Source organism: Eurypyga helias, unplaced genomic scaffold, assembly GCF_000690775.1.
Source record: "Eurypyga helias isolate BGI_N326 unplaced genomic scaffold, ASM69077v1 scaffold16184, whole genome shotgun sequence".
NCBI lineage: Eukaryota > Metazoa > Chordata > Aves > Eurypygiformes > Eurypygidae > Eurypyga > Eurypyga helias.
Window position 1 is genome coordinate 1 of NW_010246971.1, and position 13,790 is coordinate 13,790.

Sequence of the window (13,790 nt, forward strand, 5' to 3'; positions counted from 1 at the left end):
AAACATGTACTTGAGCCTGTAGGCCTCGGCGAGCAGGAGTCCAATCTCCTCGTTACCCCAGTGTATCGTGGGCAGGTTCTGTAACAACATCAGGAGGCCCTGGAAGAGGGGAAGGGGCTTAGTTTGGGGCGGCTGAAGGCAGAGTGCCGATGCAGGGCAGGCGGGGGGCCGGCAGGAAAGGCAGCAGCATCCCGCGGCTTTTGTTCTCCAGGCTCGCGGGTCTAAAGGCTCGGCGACGGCTTTAGGGTGTGCTCCTGGCACATCCCAACCAGCGAAGCACCCCAGGCGCCCCCAAAGCCCTTGAGGTACGGGGTTGCTACCGCAGGGTTACTCACCGGAGGGTGAACGCGACTCGGCGTGAGGAAGGGCTGCGTAAGCCCTCCACAGCTCGGGTCTGTCCCGAGCGCTGAGGCTCAGGGGTTACTTTTAGGCAAAGATCCTGGATCGCTGGATGATCTTGGAGCCAGCTCGGAGGTGCCAGCTGACTCTGTCCACGCTGGGCTCCCAGCCGGAGCAATTCCTTCTCTACCCCTTGGGAATTACCCCCAGCCCCAGGGACTTACTTGGAAGTCTTCCTCATCCAGGATCTCCTTCCTCCACTTGATCAAGAAGGCGGCGCAGACGTACAGGTGGAAATGGGAGAATCCTTCCGGCTCCGACTGCGGGCACCAAAACTCTGGGTCAGCTGCTGCAGCTCTGTGATTCTACTTCCAGGGATGGGGCATCCCCAGCTTCTCTGGGGAACCTGTCCCAGTGCTCCCCACCCGTTTCGGGAAGAATTTCTGCCTTAGATCTAATCTAAATCCTCACTCTTCCAGTTTAAAGCTCAGCTGGAGCGGGACATCCCTGGACACAGATGTCTATAAACGCCCCAGGGCTGCGCTGCTCTGCTTCCCTCATCTCCCCGGCCGCACAGTGCTGCCAGACCCGCTCCATCCCCTCCTCCCCAGGGAACTGGCCCCACAGTGAGCGGCCAAAACCGGGAAGGTGGCGGGAGCCCGCGTACCTGGTAGGTGTCCCAGAGGCGGATGGTGCAGCGAAGAGGCAGCTCCCTCATAAGCAGATTGTTCATCCAGCGAAAGGCAAACTGCAGGTATTCCACCTCGTACTTCCTAAAGTGGTTATGTACCTGCTCTGAAACAGCACATTTCACTTACATACCTGGGGAGCACGGTGCCCCAGCTCCCGCACACGGCACCGTCCCTGACACACAGGCTCTCACACCCTTTCAGGGAGAGATCTCCCAAATCCCTCCGCTCCTCACCCTGTTCTACCCAGCCAGAAAACACATCCCAAGGCCAACCCGAACCTGCCCTGCTTCCAGACGTGTTGTGGGCGAGCGTCTACCCCTGCCCTGAGCGTACCACTCTCAAGGGAGGCCTCCCTCGGGACAAAAGAGCCTCCAACCTGCTCAGATCCCCCTGTCACCTACCATCGATCCGGCTGACGAGCTCCTCCAGGGCTTTGACTTTCTTCTGGATCCCCGGCTGCGCAAAGGTGTAGTTATCCTGTGGGGAGAGGCCGTAAGTCAGAAGCAGCAGCTCAAACAACAACTAGAAATGACCCAAAGCAGATGCCCAGCTCCACAGGGAGCTGAGATCACCATGAGCCAAGGAGACATGGTTCCTGGCCACCAGATTCACCCGCCTGCTGTGAGGTCCCTAGTCAGGACAGCACCGTCAGGCAGCCACAGCATCTGATTTCCTCAGGATTTTACCCACAGGTTTAGCTCAGGGAAGCTCTCCCGAATGCTGGGGCATGCACAGCGCTCACCCAGAGCTGGTGACTGCACTGCTACCCCGGCAAGGGGGGAGAGGCCGCCGCGGCCCCGGCAGCTCACCTGTATCCCGTCCAGCAGCTTGCTCATGCACCAGAAGCTATCAGCTTCGATGCTCCGTAAAACGTCCTGCGACAGGTTCGTCACATCGAAGTTCTCCACGTCCTCCTCTGCAAAACAGAGAGGGAAGGGCATCAGGAGGATGGGGACAGACGGAAGCTCACGGGAGACAGCGAGGGGCTTTATCAAGGCAGAGCAAGAGGCACTACAAGGGTCAGTGCGTGACTCGAGCGGCCTGTCTGGCACCAAGCACAGCACCCACGCACTCATCTACTTCCCCAACGTGGGCAAAGGGCTGAAGGAACCCAAAGGACTCAGTGGCCACAATCTGAACCCAGCCCAGCTCCCCAGGGGACCATAGGAGGGATCCCGCAGCGCTGCCGCTGTTGTCATTCCTCTGGGAAAAGTGCTACATGTGGACAAAGCTCCAGCATGTGGGACACCTCTTGCTGGAGCACATCCCGCTCTGGGCGACAGCAGGTCTCTGCCAGCACCACAGGGAGAACTGGGAGAGGTGTATCTGTCACCACAGCCAGAAATCAGGGAAGCAAATACTGCCCTGGGCCAGGGGCAGCACAGGGGGTTCAATTCCCACTCCCAGATTCATCAGCATCATCCCAGGACTGAAGCACAACACAGGCACCCAAAAAGCAGCTGCTAACTCTGAGGTCCCATGAGAAAGAACTGCCGAGGCCTCAGAAACCTCTGCAGGAGAGCAGGACTCTGGGGCACAGCTGCGAGGACCCAAAAGTGCACAAACACCTTCCTGGAGAGCAAAAAGGCTCCAAGTTAAATCCAGCGCGGGGCCACACAGAAGGGAGACTGCTCAGCTTCACAGAGCTTCTCCTCAAGCCCGGCTGCCAGGAGAGCTGCAGACAGCAGCACCCCTCTCCCCCATGCAGGGAAGAGCCTTGCTGCGGGGGAAGCAGGTTTGTGCAAGCTTCCTCCTCATACCCAGCGAACTGGGGGTCTGAGAGCACAAGGGTCAGTGGCAGCTCTGTCCCCAGAGAGTGCTCACAGGGCGCAAAAGGCTGTACTTGCTTTTGCATGGGCTTATGAATGCCCAGGAAGGGCGAGGGAGCGATCAGACGCTTCGAGGGGGAGGGGGTGGCGATGCTGACAAGTTTGGAGCAGAGATCCCCTGCTCCAGGACAGCTTTACCCTAACCTGGAGGCTGTAGAGGGCAGGAGGCATGGGAAGCCAGTGGAAGCAGGGTGGCAGACAGTCAGGAGACACAGGTCTGACCCTCCTGGCTTGGCTGACAGCAGCTCCCTCCCTTTACTCCTCAGGAGGAAAGCGCCCATCAGGCTGCTAAATCAGATCACCAGATGCCAGGGCTAAGCTGGCCCATTTCCAAACCCAGAGGCTTGGAAATCCTAACAAGCGTCTTTGATCTTCCTTGGAAAAGAGCGGGAGAGGATGAGGCTCGAGGCTGGAGCTGGGCCACCCTCTTGGCTCAGATACGCCGCAGGGCAGCTGTCGCAGGCTGGCAGCACTGAGAAAGCTGACGCCAACGGATCCTGCCCGCAGGAGGATGGGAAGCTCAGAGCCACCGACTCCAACTCCGCTCCCACCTCTGGGGCAGAGCTCAGCTCCGGAGCAAACCGCCACCAGCAGCTTCAGGGACAAGCAAAGGCTTAACCCTGCATTAACCTGGCAACCGTGTGCTGCACAAAGAGCAGCAAAGCTGTTTTCCAGCAGGTCATCACCCGAAACTCTCGCTCTTCTGCTGGCTTCTCTGCAGCCACTCTCAATGTTCCAGGTAATGAGAAGGACAGGGAAAATCTGTTTAATACCCATCTCCTTCCCTAGATAACTTCCTACACAGAGAAAGAGGATGGGCAGGCAGAAGAGTGGGAAAGGGCCACGTGCGTATGGCCAGGACTGGCGGGAGGCAGGAGAGGCTCAGCCACGCAGGAACGAGCCACGTGCTGAAGATCTCCCCCTGCAGCTCCAGGCATGGGGATGGTGATGGAGAAGGGGATGTGTGGACCTGCACAGGCGAGGGGGAACACCCTGCTGCTCGCACCAGTGTGGGGATGCGAGGAGCAGCCCTGCCAGCACCCCGCTGCCAGAGCGAAACAGCGGTAGGAGATCCCCAGCGTGAGCCAACACACGGCACAAGCAGCTTTGAAAAAGGCCCAGGTCTCTGGAGCTCGTGGCTCAGCACCAACATCTGCTCCACGGCATCATTAGCGAGGCCCCGCAGAAAGGAGGGAGAGACTCAGCATATGGCTGTGACGGGGGCTGAAAAGGAGCCAGCGGCACCGTGACAGCCGGGACAATTCTGCCAGTGCCACAGGGTGCCCAAGGGCAGCTGGGGCTTGGGGAAAGCAAAGTTCCTGTGAGTGGCACCTCAGCAGGGCTCAGGCCTGACACAGGAGAAGGGGCATCACAGTCCCTCTTGAACCCCTGCCCCAAATGCCAGAGAATAGCTTGGAGCAGATCAGAGGAACGAGGGCTCCAGCCTCCCACATCCCTGCTTTCCGCAGGGGAGCTTTATTCTGCCCTGTATTCGGGCAGCACAGGACTAGACGCCTGGGGGACAGTTAAATCCAGCCCCCGCTCCCGGCTCTGCGCAGTAAGGGAAAAGGCTGCGCTGCCAGCAGCCACCGACAGGTCCAGGGCAGAAGCGGAGCTGGGAACAAGCCGGGTCAGTCGCAGTGACTCCTGACCCCCAGGTACAAGTTTCCTTCCCTTCATCCAAGCTCCACTTCTGCTCCTGCTTAAGAGAGTCTTAACGGAACCATGATTAGGATTTTGTAACAAAGCCAGTTCAGAGCGAGCAGGATCGATACTTTCCATGGCACTGCTCCCCTCCACAGACCTGCTGAAATGCCAAACAGGTCCCAAAGCCGGGACAATCCCTTACGTAAGGCCTTGAATAGGGGCTGGAAGTGGTGTCCTGTTGAAATTGGGCAGAGAGCCCGGGGATAGGGTGTGGGGGGCAGCACTGACACTACCCAGGGATGCTGAGCTCGGTCACTGCCGTTTTCAACGCAAACACAAGCCCTGGGAGTGACTCCGTGCAGCAGGAGGGGCCGTGAGCTATCCCCGGGCTTGCTGGGCCCTCTTGGAGCACCTGGAAAAAGGGGCATATGGTTTCCTCTGGCAAGTGCCAAGGTGTCATCCCTGCCCCAACTCCTCTGCCTCTCCATCCTCACCACTCAAGCTCTGCCTCCCCAGCAGCGCTAGCAGCCTGCACCCATCCTATTCAGAGGGCAGCAACAGCAGGCTGAGCTGCTCTGCACCCCCACATCTCCCTCGAGCTCTTCCTCACAGCAGCACCAGCTGAAAACAAGCAGTGCTCAGCAACCCACGGCAGAGGAAGCGATGAGCCGGGAGGAGGAATCGCTCCAGCTAGGGATCTGGCAGTGGCAGGGGCTAACCACCCTTGCTGCCAAGCAGAGGCAGCCGCGTTTGGGCCAGAGGCGGGTAGGGCATCACAGGAGAGGGTGGAATCACAGCAGTTAACTCTACCCCACCAACCGAGGGCTCACAGCAGCCTGCACAGCACCTGGAAGGAGCACAAGATTTTGCATCCAGACTGGGTGCCAAGGACAGGAAAAGCAACGGTTCCTGGCTGGCACTGGAGGAAGGGGCAGGGGAGTTCGGACATGGGCACTGGAAGCTCTGGGGAAGAGCTGCTTCTCCCTGCTTCAGCCTATTTTCTGGAGCTGGTCAAAGGGACACACACACTGGATCCAAGGCATTGCCCAGAAAGAAGAGGGAAGCAGTATCAACGGGACCCTTTCCATCAGGCTGGGGAGATGCAGGTTAGTAACAGGGTCACCCACTTCCCAGAACAGGCAGCTAGAAGAAACCGCTTCCTGCAAATGTTACACGCACTGGTCCGTACCTCCTCCAGGACCTGGAGAGGCACACACCCTTCCTCCCCACCTCCCGCAGCGGGGATGGAAAGGCATCAACTCAAAGACGCAGCAGTACAGCCAGCCAAACTGCTCTAAGTACTCCCCCGAGCAAGTGGTGCTTAACCCCACGGCAGACACAGGCCCGGGAGTTTGCTGGGTTCCTGCTGGCTGTTGGGCCATTGCTCGTGCCAGCCTCAAGGAGAGGAAGCTGCCAAGTTGTTTCCTGAACGTGTTTGATAAGCTCAGACCATCCCCTACCCAAACCACCCAGCCTTCTTCCCCCCTGGGCACGCTCCAGCCCTTGGGGGGAAGCCAGGCAAGCCCTTGGAAAGATGTTTTAGGCCTCGGCCTGGGCACTGCTACATAATGAAGACACCATCAACCAGACACATTAATCAGCTGATGAGCACCAAGGAGAGGTTTTAATTGATGTATAGAAAAGTTGATTTGTTGTCTGCGAATGCAATGCCTGCCCAAAGCAGAGGATGATGGGTTAAATGTGTACAGTGAGCCTGGAGATGGGGACGAGCCCCTAACCGGAGGCGAGGCTGCGTTAAGAGAAGCGACTAGGCTGACCAGAAGACCAGTGCGTCAGCCTGGCTTCGTGCTGAACAAGTCAACAGCTTGTGAACTCCCACCTCTACCCGTCAGCTCCGAATCACACACCCCGGTCCCCAGAGAGCAGCGCCGGCCCTGCCGAGTCAGCTGCCGGGAGGCAGCCCTTCAAAGGCTCCAACACCGACATCCCAGGGAGATGACCAGAGGAGCCAGCTGGCAGCACAGAGGGTCCCTGCCAGCACCCTGCAGTCACCAGAACACCTGCTCTGAAAGGAGAGTCGGGGCAGCAAACCCAAGAGCTTCGAGGATTGAGCCAGTGCTGGTGCTGACTTCCCAGAGCCGGCTTTCAAGGCAAGGCGAGGAAAACTTTTCCAGTCCAGCTGTACACACACCTTTGAATGTGGAAACACCCGGAGGTGACTCAGGAGTGCAAGCCCTCAGTGGGCAGGGGCTGCCTGAGCCATACAGATTGTCCCCTTTCCCAAGTGGGATACAGCTTGAAAAATACAAGCAGAGTTTCCTTTGAACACGAGATTCCCCACGGAGATGCGAGTTGGCCCTTGGCACATGCTGCACAAGGATTACCAAACTGTGCCAGGCCTCTTTTGGCTGTCCTGCTGCAAGGGCTTGAGTGCTGATCCAGGGATCCTGAGAATTTGTGACCCAGCATGGAGCCTCCAGACCTGCCCTGCCCAGCACCAGCTCTTTTGGGGCCTGTCAGCAAAGGCAGCTGTAGGGAAGAGCCGATGCTCCAACCAGTGACTTAAATCCTGTTGCAGAAGGGGTGAGGTGACGCTGAGCACTGCCAGCTCATTCCCACATATGTTCAAGGTGATCACTGATCCTGTCCTTGATATCCAACTGCTACAACCGGACCAGGGAGCAGGTAGCCACCCAGATATCTTGTGACCCAAAGGCTGGCTTTGAGTCCCAGGCTCTGGGCACAGCAGGGGATGTTCCTTGGCCAAATTCAACTAAAAGAGGTCTCACAGAGAGGGATTTTTTCCCTCCAACACAAGTTTCAGAGACAGCTGGAGGCAGGAAGGCCACATTCAGGGGGAAAACAGCCCTGGAAGACGGTGGGAAAAGTGACCCCAGCAAGAGGCAGACAGGTCTGATGCAGCACGATTTCTGCAGCCACACGCAGAGAGTTGAGCCCCGACACGGTACAGGACTGAAGCCAAGATAAGAAGCCACACCAGGTATCCACAGGCAGGTCCAACGCTCCAGGCCAGCTCCCTGCTCACACAGATCGCTCGCTGTGCGCACAGCTCTGCTTCTAACCCAGCGCATCAATCCTGAGCAGCCAGGCTGTGCCAAGACTAAGTGCCACCAGCACCGCTCAAGCAGTAAGGCAGAGGAGGAGCCACTCGCAGGGAAGCTGCTCGGACCCAACCCAACAGGCTCTTCACCTCCCAGGAAAGGGAATTCACTCCACCTGGTAGCAGAGCCCAATTCTGTGCCTTCTCCTTCAGGCTGCGAGCACCAACAGCACTTTCTAGGGATCAATCCTGAGCACACTGGCTACGCAGTGGAAACCGAGGTGGCTTACCTCTTCGCAACATCCTCAGAAGAGACAGACCAGTAGTAGTTTACAAAGCCTCAGCTAGAGAGTGGAAGGGCTTCCACTGACTTCAACAAGCTTTGGATCAGACCTTAAAAAAAGTATTTGTTCAACAGGATTTCTCTGTCACTAACAGTCTTATAAATTCCTTTTTCCTTCTCTTTACAGTGAAAACTAAGAGCCTTTAGGCACAGGGATTACAGCATCACGGAGTTAACATCAACGCCAAAACACAGCTAGAGCTGCAGAAAGAATAAGAATGCTATGGGTGGAAATGACTTGATCTCCAGCTAAAAGCAACTGGCTGACAAGCAAGCTGAAAGCAGCAGGGAGAAGTCAATTTGCTTTCTGAAACTCTCAGCTTGAGAAACACACCTGTACTAGCAGCACGGGACAGGGATCTGTATTTAAATCGCTTATTTTACATTCTCAGCGGGGTCTCTTTATACTTCACTCCTTCCTCCTAGAGCAAGGACTAGCTCCCAGCCCAAGCTCTGAGAGCAAGACCCTCCCCTCTCCTAACTCTGTATAATCAGGGCTTTGCCTAATGTTAAGTACATTCAAATCCACCCCTTAGCGCTTCAACTTCTGTGGAGCTCGGCAAGGTTATGGAAGTGAAGTCAGTTCAAGCATGGAGCAAAGACACAGGAAGAGGTTCAGGATGCATCTCCAGCCTGGCACAGGCACTGAAGGGAGAACACAGCATCCCCTCCAGCAAGAAAACTATGCCAGCACTTCACACCATTTCCAACACCGCGGTCGAGGGGCAGCACAGCAAACGTCACTTACCAACATACTCGGAGAGGAACACAACAAAGAACGGAGTGACCAGGTCATTGATTCCCTGTACATAGCCGCTGGCTGGGTGCCGAATGGCCCAGATAAACAGGATTCTTTCAAAGATCTAGGGAAGAAGGAGGGAAAGCAGGTACCTGCGTTAGCCGTGCACAAAGGGAAGGCAGAAAAGCGTAACTGCTAAGCTCAGAGAGCAGAGATCATGCGCTGACAGGCTTTCTGCAGCCACACAGGTAAGGCGAGAAGCACACAAGTCCTAGGAGGGACTCCTGTGTGATCCACAGATCCCACACACAGGCCAGCCCACACTTCCCAGAACAAGGCAGTCCAGGCTCCTCATCACACCTTCTGCTTGAAGGAATGCGGACACCAACTTTCCCAGGTGCCGGTGGCTTAAGATTCTTCCACCCATAAGGAAAAGCCGCCTGCTAGCAGAGCAACACACCTTGCTGAACATCATGTGGACAGCCCAGGCTGTCATCTGTGCTTTAACCACCGAGTACGAGCCATCAGCACAGTATTCCCAGCAAAACATCAGATGGCGGGAGTGTTCCCAACAGAGCAGCCTCCTCCCTGCCCCGATGTGTTATTCCCAGACTTCCCAGCCCCAGGGCACCATGTGCTGACACACCACATACACACGCTGAGCTTCCTCCTAGAGAGGACAGATGGACCCACCTCCTGGCCACCTTCTCAAACCCAACCCTGCCTGGGCTGCTTCGCACAAAGAGGTTGCACAACAAAGCAGAACTGATCTGTTCTAGCTCAAACATCTTCAACTTGTTCCAAAACAAAAGCTTCAGGTCTTTTACCAACTTTTGGCTACACCCCATCATAAATATCCCCGGAGCTCCAAGCCTGACATCTTTCAGATTCACAGGACAAGACCAGACAGGAGCTGTCAGCCGGGGAAGTCTCCCTTCAAAGCAAACTCAGCTGGACAGTGCTGGTCTAACTCCACACACACGCCCCATGGCAAATGTGGGGCAGGAGTTTCCCTCCCCCTTACCTCCTGGACAAGCGGCTGCTGGAAGAGGGGGATGAGCGGGTTGGTCCTTGGAATGTCGATGTGGATCTGGAAGAGAGCGTGGGTTACACACACCATCCCTGCTTTTCAGGGGCACAGTAATTCATCACAGGCTAACAGAGGGGAATCTGGTTATTAGAGCAATTTAGGGAAGGCTTAAATACCCATAAGAAGATGGACAGAGACACAGCATCCTGTCCCCAGGGAGAATCCCAATAGTTACAGCTGGAGGAAGTCCTACCATGACCCCAACAGCAAGGGGGAGGAAATGGATACACTGAGGCAGAAAGCCAGGCGGAGGCAGAGGGTTTGTACCTGTCGGTAGGTGTCTTGATGGTGTTCCTCGTTCCGGGAATCGTAATACTGCTGGATGAAGCCGAAGTACTCCTCCCGCTTGCGCTGCAACGTCAGCTTTCGCCGCTCCATGTTTGCGGGGAGATAACCCTGCAGGAGGAAAACCCCTGTCAGGGCAGATCCTCTTCCCTCAGCGCAAACCATGCCCCTGAAATCCTGCCGGCAGTCTGTGAATCGGGAAGCATCAGGCACAGAGGCTCGGGAGCTGGGGAAAGAGCTTTCATGGGGTTTGGCTTTCTCAGCTCTGATGCCTTTTCTAAACTTGAGGCAACCCAACTTCAGGGGATTCAGTTTCCAAAAAAAGAGCACACCATGTATTCCCAGCTTCTGGGAAGTTACAAAGCCCACGTATTCTGGGCTCTGTGCTCAAAGAGGATGTAGCAGTTACACTCCCTGAGCAAAAAGAAACCCTACAGCTCACCTATAGGGCACATATACCACATGAGCCAACCTGGTTACAGGAGACGCAACGGTCTAGGAGAGCATGCCCCCAGCTCAGCACCTTCCCCCCCAAATTCCTGCGTCATAGCTCCAAGTACTCACTGAGAGGAGACGCCACGTCACGGGCCGGACCTCTCTGGGCACGCCAGGCCAGCTGCACTTCCTCAGCTCATCTGCAAACGGACAGTGGTGGCAATGGATTAGATCCTAGGCACGTCCAGGCACCACTACACCTAGAAGGAGAGGAAAGCCCAGTCTGCTCCTGCAGGCTCCGGACACTGAGCCTCCAGGAAGGCTCCACATTTGCCATGACTGGGGATGCAGGTCTGCGACAAGGGGAGCAGAGACATTTTCAGCTCAGGACTGGCGGCTGCAGGGGCTCCCATCCTCCAGAGCCTCGGTTCTCATGCAGAGCCCAACAGCCCCCAGTGATCACAACCATCATTTGCGAGATGAAGAAAGACTAGAAACGGACAGGCAGCTGGTGGAGGACACAACTACCTGCCAACAGAGCAGTTTGTGCAACTATTCCGCTCGGAGTAACTGCAGATAGTCACTTTAACCACCCTGGAGCAGACCCGATTGCAGCCTGAAGCAGGCAGCAGGCTCCCTCTGCCTTCCCCTTCCCCCCCACAGGCACCCCGCTTTGCCACACTCACCCAGGTCCGTGTTGTGGCTGGAAAGGAGCTGCCGGAACTTCTCCAGGCGGGTTTTCTCCCTCACTGTCATGGGGGGAGCACCTGAAGCATTTTGGTCAGAGATTCGGGCAACAAGTGGAATGACGGGCCGAAGGGGAAGGGACTGCTGCTTCTGAAGGGGGGTCCGCACACAGGCCTCCTCTGGAAGGAGCAGATGCTGCGGTGAGGCAGGGAAGGAGACGCTCCAACCCCACCTCACTCCTCTGGCTGCAGTCAGAGCCCTGCCACTGCAGACTGCACCTTCCCCTTCCCCAGCCCCAGCCAACAGAGCAGTGCTGGCCCATTCCAAGGGATCAGCCGGTTCACAGGCCTCTGTTGTGGCTCTTCATCACTTCCCCCTGTTTCTCCTTCCCATTCTTCCTCCTGCATCCAGACACCTAGCCTGCCGGTGGATCAGAACTCCCCCTTCACACGGGAAGCCATGGGATACACGACAGGAGGTAGAAGCCCATGAGAATCCCAGAGGACCTGCCCTGCTTGTCTCTGATCTAAGGAGCAATCAAGCTACTTGCTAGCGCAGAGAGGAGGCGATGGGCTGCCAATGCCACCTGCTGGGTTAGTTCCACAGTGCAACGGAGGCAGAGTGAACAGGACCAGTTCCCTGCCCGAACTGTACCAACCTGGGCTCTACAGGGCCTCATCCAGACCTTTACCAACCCAGACCTCTACTGAGAGCACCACACTGAGCCACAAAGGAAGCAGAAGGTGAGCAATCCCGAGTAAGAATTTAACATATCTCCAAAATCCCCCAGCACACGGGATCCTCCGGGACAGACATGCCTGTACGCAGGATACTGAGCAGCAGAGGAGACTGAAGTATTAAGGCCAGGACTCCAAAAATGGCTCCATGGAATGCAGGATACTACAGGGAGGTGAAAGCCTCTGCTGGGCTTACAGACTGCGCTACAGCCTCTCACCCATAACACGAGAGTAGCAGCAAGCTGCCGAGTTCAGCGGTCAACCAGGAGAGCTCCGGAGCAGGAGGCTGCTCCTGAAGACGGCTCTTACCAGATGTCCTGGAGAGCTGGGCCTCGCTGCTGGACTTGATGACCTTGCAGTTGGTGGGCATGTCGCTGAGAGCAGACTGGGCCCGCTCGGGTTTCGCCCGCAGCTTGCTGTGGTTCTCCAGAACCTGGGCTGCCGTGGCCTTGGCCACTTTAGAGTTCAGAGTTTGCAAAGAAGAAGAGGAGGAAGAGAAGTCCTCATCTTCATCATCACCGATGTCCCAGGCATCACTGGTGTTGCGAGCAAACTCGTGAAAGCTAGAGGCCTTCTTGCTCTTCATGGGCAGCGCGTTGGCCTTGGAGCGGTCCTTGACGAAGCTGGAGCGAGAGAGAAACAGGATCAGAGCAATGCTGTCGGACAAGTCCATTTTCTTTCCTTCCCTCGCTCCAATAAGCCAGTCCCTTTCTCCAGTTTCCCCGTTCCTCCTCCCAAACCCAAGGAATGCGTTAAGTCTCTCCTGGCTGCCTGCTGCCGGGAGGCAGAGCCCGAGCTGGTATGACGGCAGGGCACGGAGGCCACAGTGCCAGCAGACAGCTGGAGAGGTGCCAGGCTTCCCAGCTCAGGAAGGGCAAAGGGGAGAGATGTACAATTCCGCCAGCTCTTTCTCCCCAAACCTTAGAGGAAACTGGTAGATTAACACCCAAAAAAAGTCTTGCAACCTGGGGAGAGGCATGTCAGGGGTCAGACGGAGATAGTCAGCACTCGTGGACACTCCCAACAGAGCCGTGCTGGCTCCCAGCAGACAGAGCAGCCCAGTTCTTTTCGCAGGCACAGGAGGAACATCTACCCTTAAGCTACAGGAGTCAAAGTCCACCCACCTGAAGCGTCACAGAAAAGGGGGAACCTTCACAGCTACAGGGCACGAGACAGAGACAGGGAGGCAGTTCAGATCAGCTCTGCCTTTTCCTGCCGGGAAGGGTGCTGCGAGTCTGCTGCCTCGCAGTTTTATCTCCCTTTCCCTTAACTCTTCTGTCTCCGAAGGGGAGCAGAGGGCCCAGACGCCATTGCTAAAAAACATGCCTGTCTCCTTTGATGCGGCTGGTCCCATAGGGATTTCTGACCATAAAGGGCCCCAGCAGATAAGCTTTTCCAGAGCTCAAGACAGGTCCTCACAGCACTGCTGCCCTTCTCCAGTGGAACGTCACAGTGCCAGAGGACCTGCTGCAGGAACGAGCCAAAATACTGCAAAGCCTCATGGTCTGTGTGTCCAGAAGAGAAACACTTACTTTTTGGTGAGCCGGGGATCCAGGGGAGGATGTTGTGCTCCATAGACAGGTTGAATGCTGCAGGAAGGGGGAAGGAAAAAAGATGACAATGCAGAAAGCCCCAGAGCACCCACGAGTAATCTCCTCTGCCCAGATTGGGGTCACACTTCTTGCCTGCTCTCAGGAGCTGAATACAGACCAAAAGCAACTTCAATAACCTTCTGTCTTCAAAGCCTTAGCTCCAAAGTGCCACATTCAGCTAAGATTTGTTCTTTGCAGCAGCAAAGAGAAGCCTTGTTCAAACTTTTAAGTCTCTCGCCAGCCTGAGCTGGGATTTGAGATCTGCTCTTTTCTGCACCACCAATTCCCTCCGAGTGACCACGCGTCTCAGTTCCCCTGCCCTCTACACCGACGTTCATTCCCTTTTCCATCAA

At 56.3% G+C, this 13,790-nt stretch overlaps 1 protein-coding gene across 1 annotated transcript; it reads right to left on the bottom strand.

Annotated features, from left to right (window-relative positions):
* Positions 1–10: 10 nt before the first annotated feature.
* Positions 11–13,432, bottom strand: TBC1D22B (TBC1 domain family, member 22B; the record flags this gene model as incomplete). The annotated part of the gene is made up of 13 exons (XM_010150594.1): positions 13,378–13,432; positions 12,155–12,468; positions 11,108–11,287; positions 10,551–10,621; positions 9,969–10,097; positions 9,636–9,701; positions 8,621–8,735; positions 3,285–3,287; positions 1,841–1,947; positions 1,433–1,508; positions 1,007–1,134; positions 564–659; positions 11–99 (listed from the first exon to the last, which is right to left on the bottom strand). Coding segments are annotated over exons 2-13 (1,337 nt in total), but the record flags the coding sequence as incomplete, so codon positions are not given.
* Between the last annotated feature and the right edge of the window lie 358 nt (positions 13,433–13,790).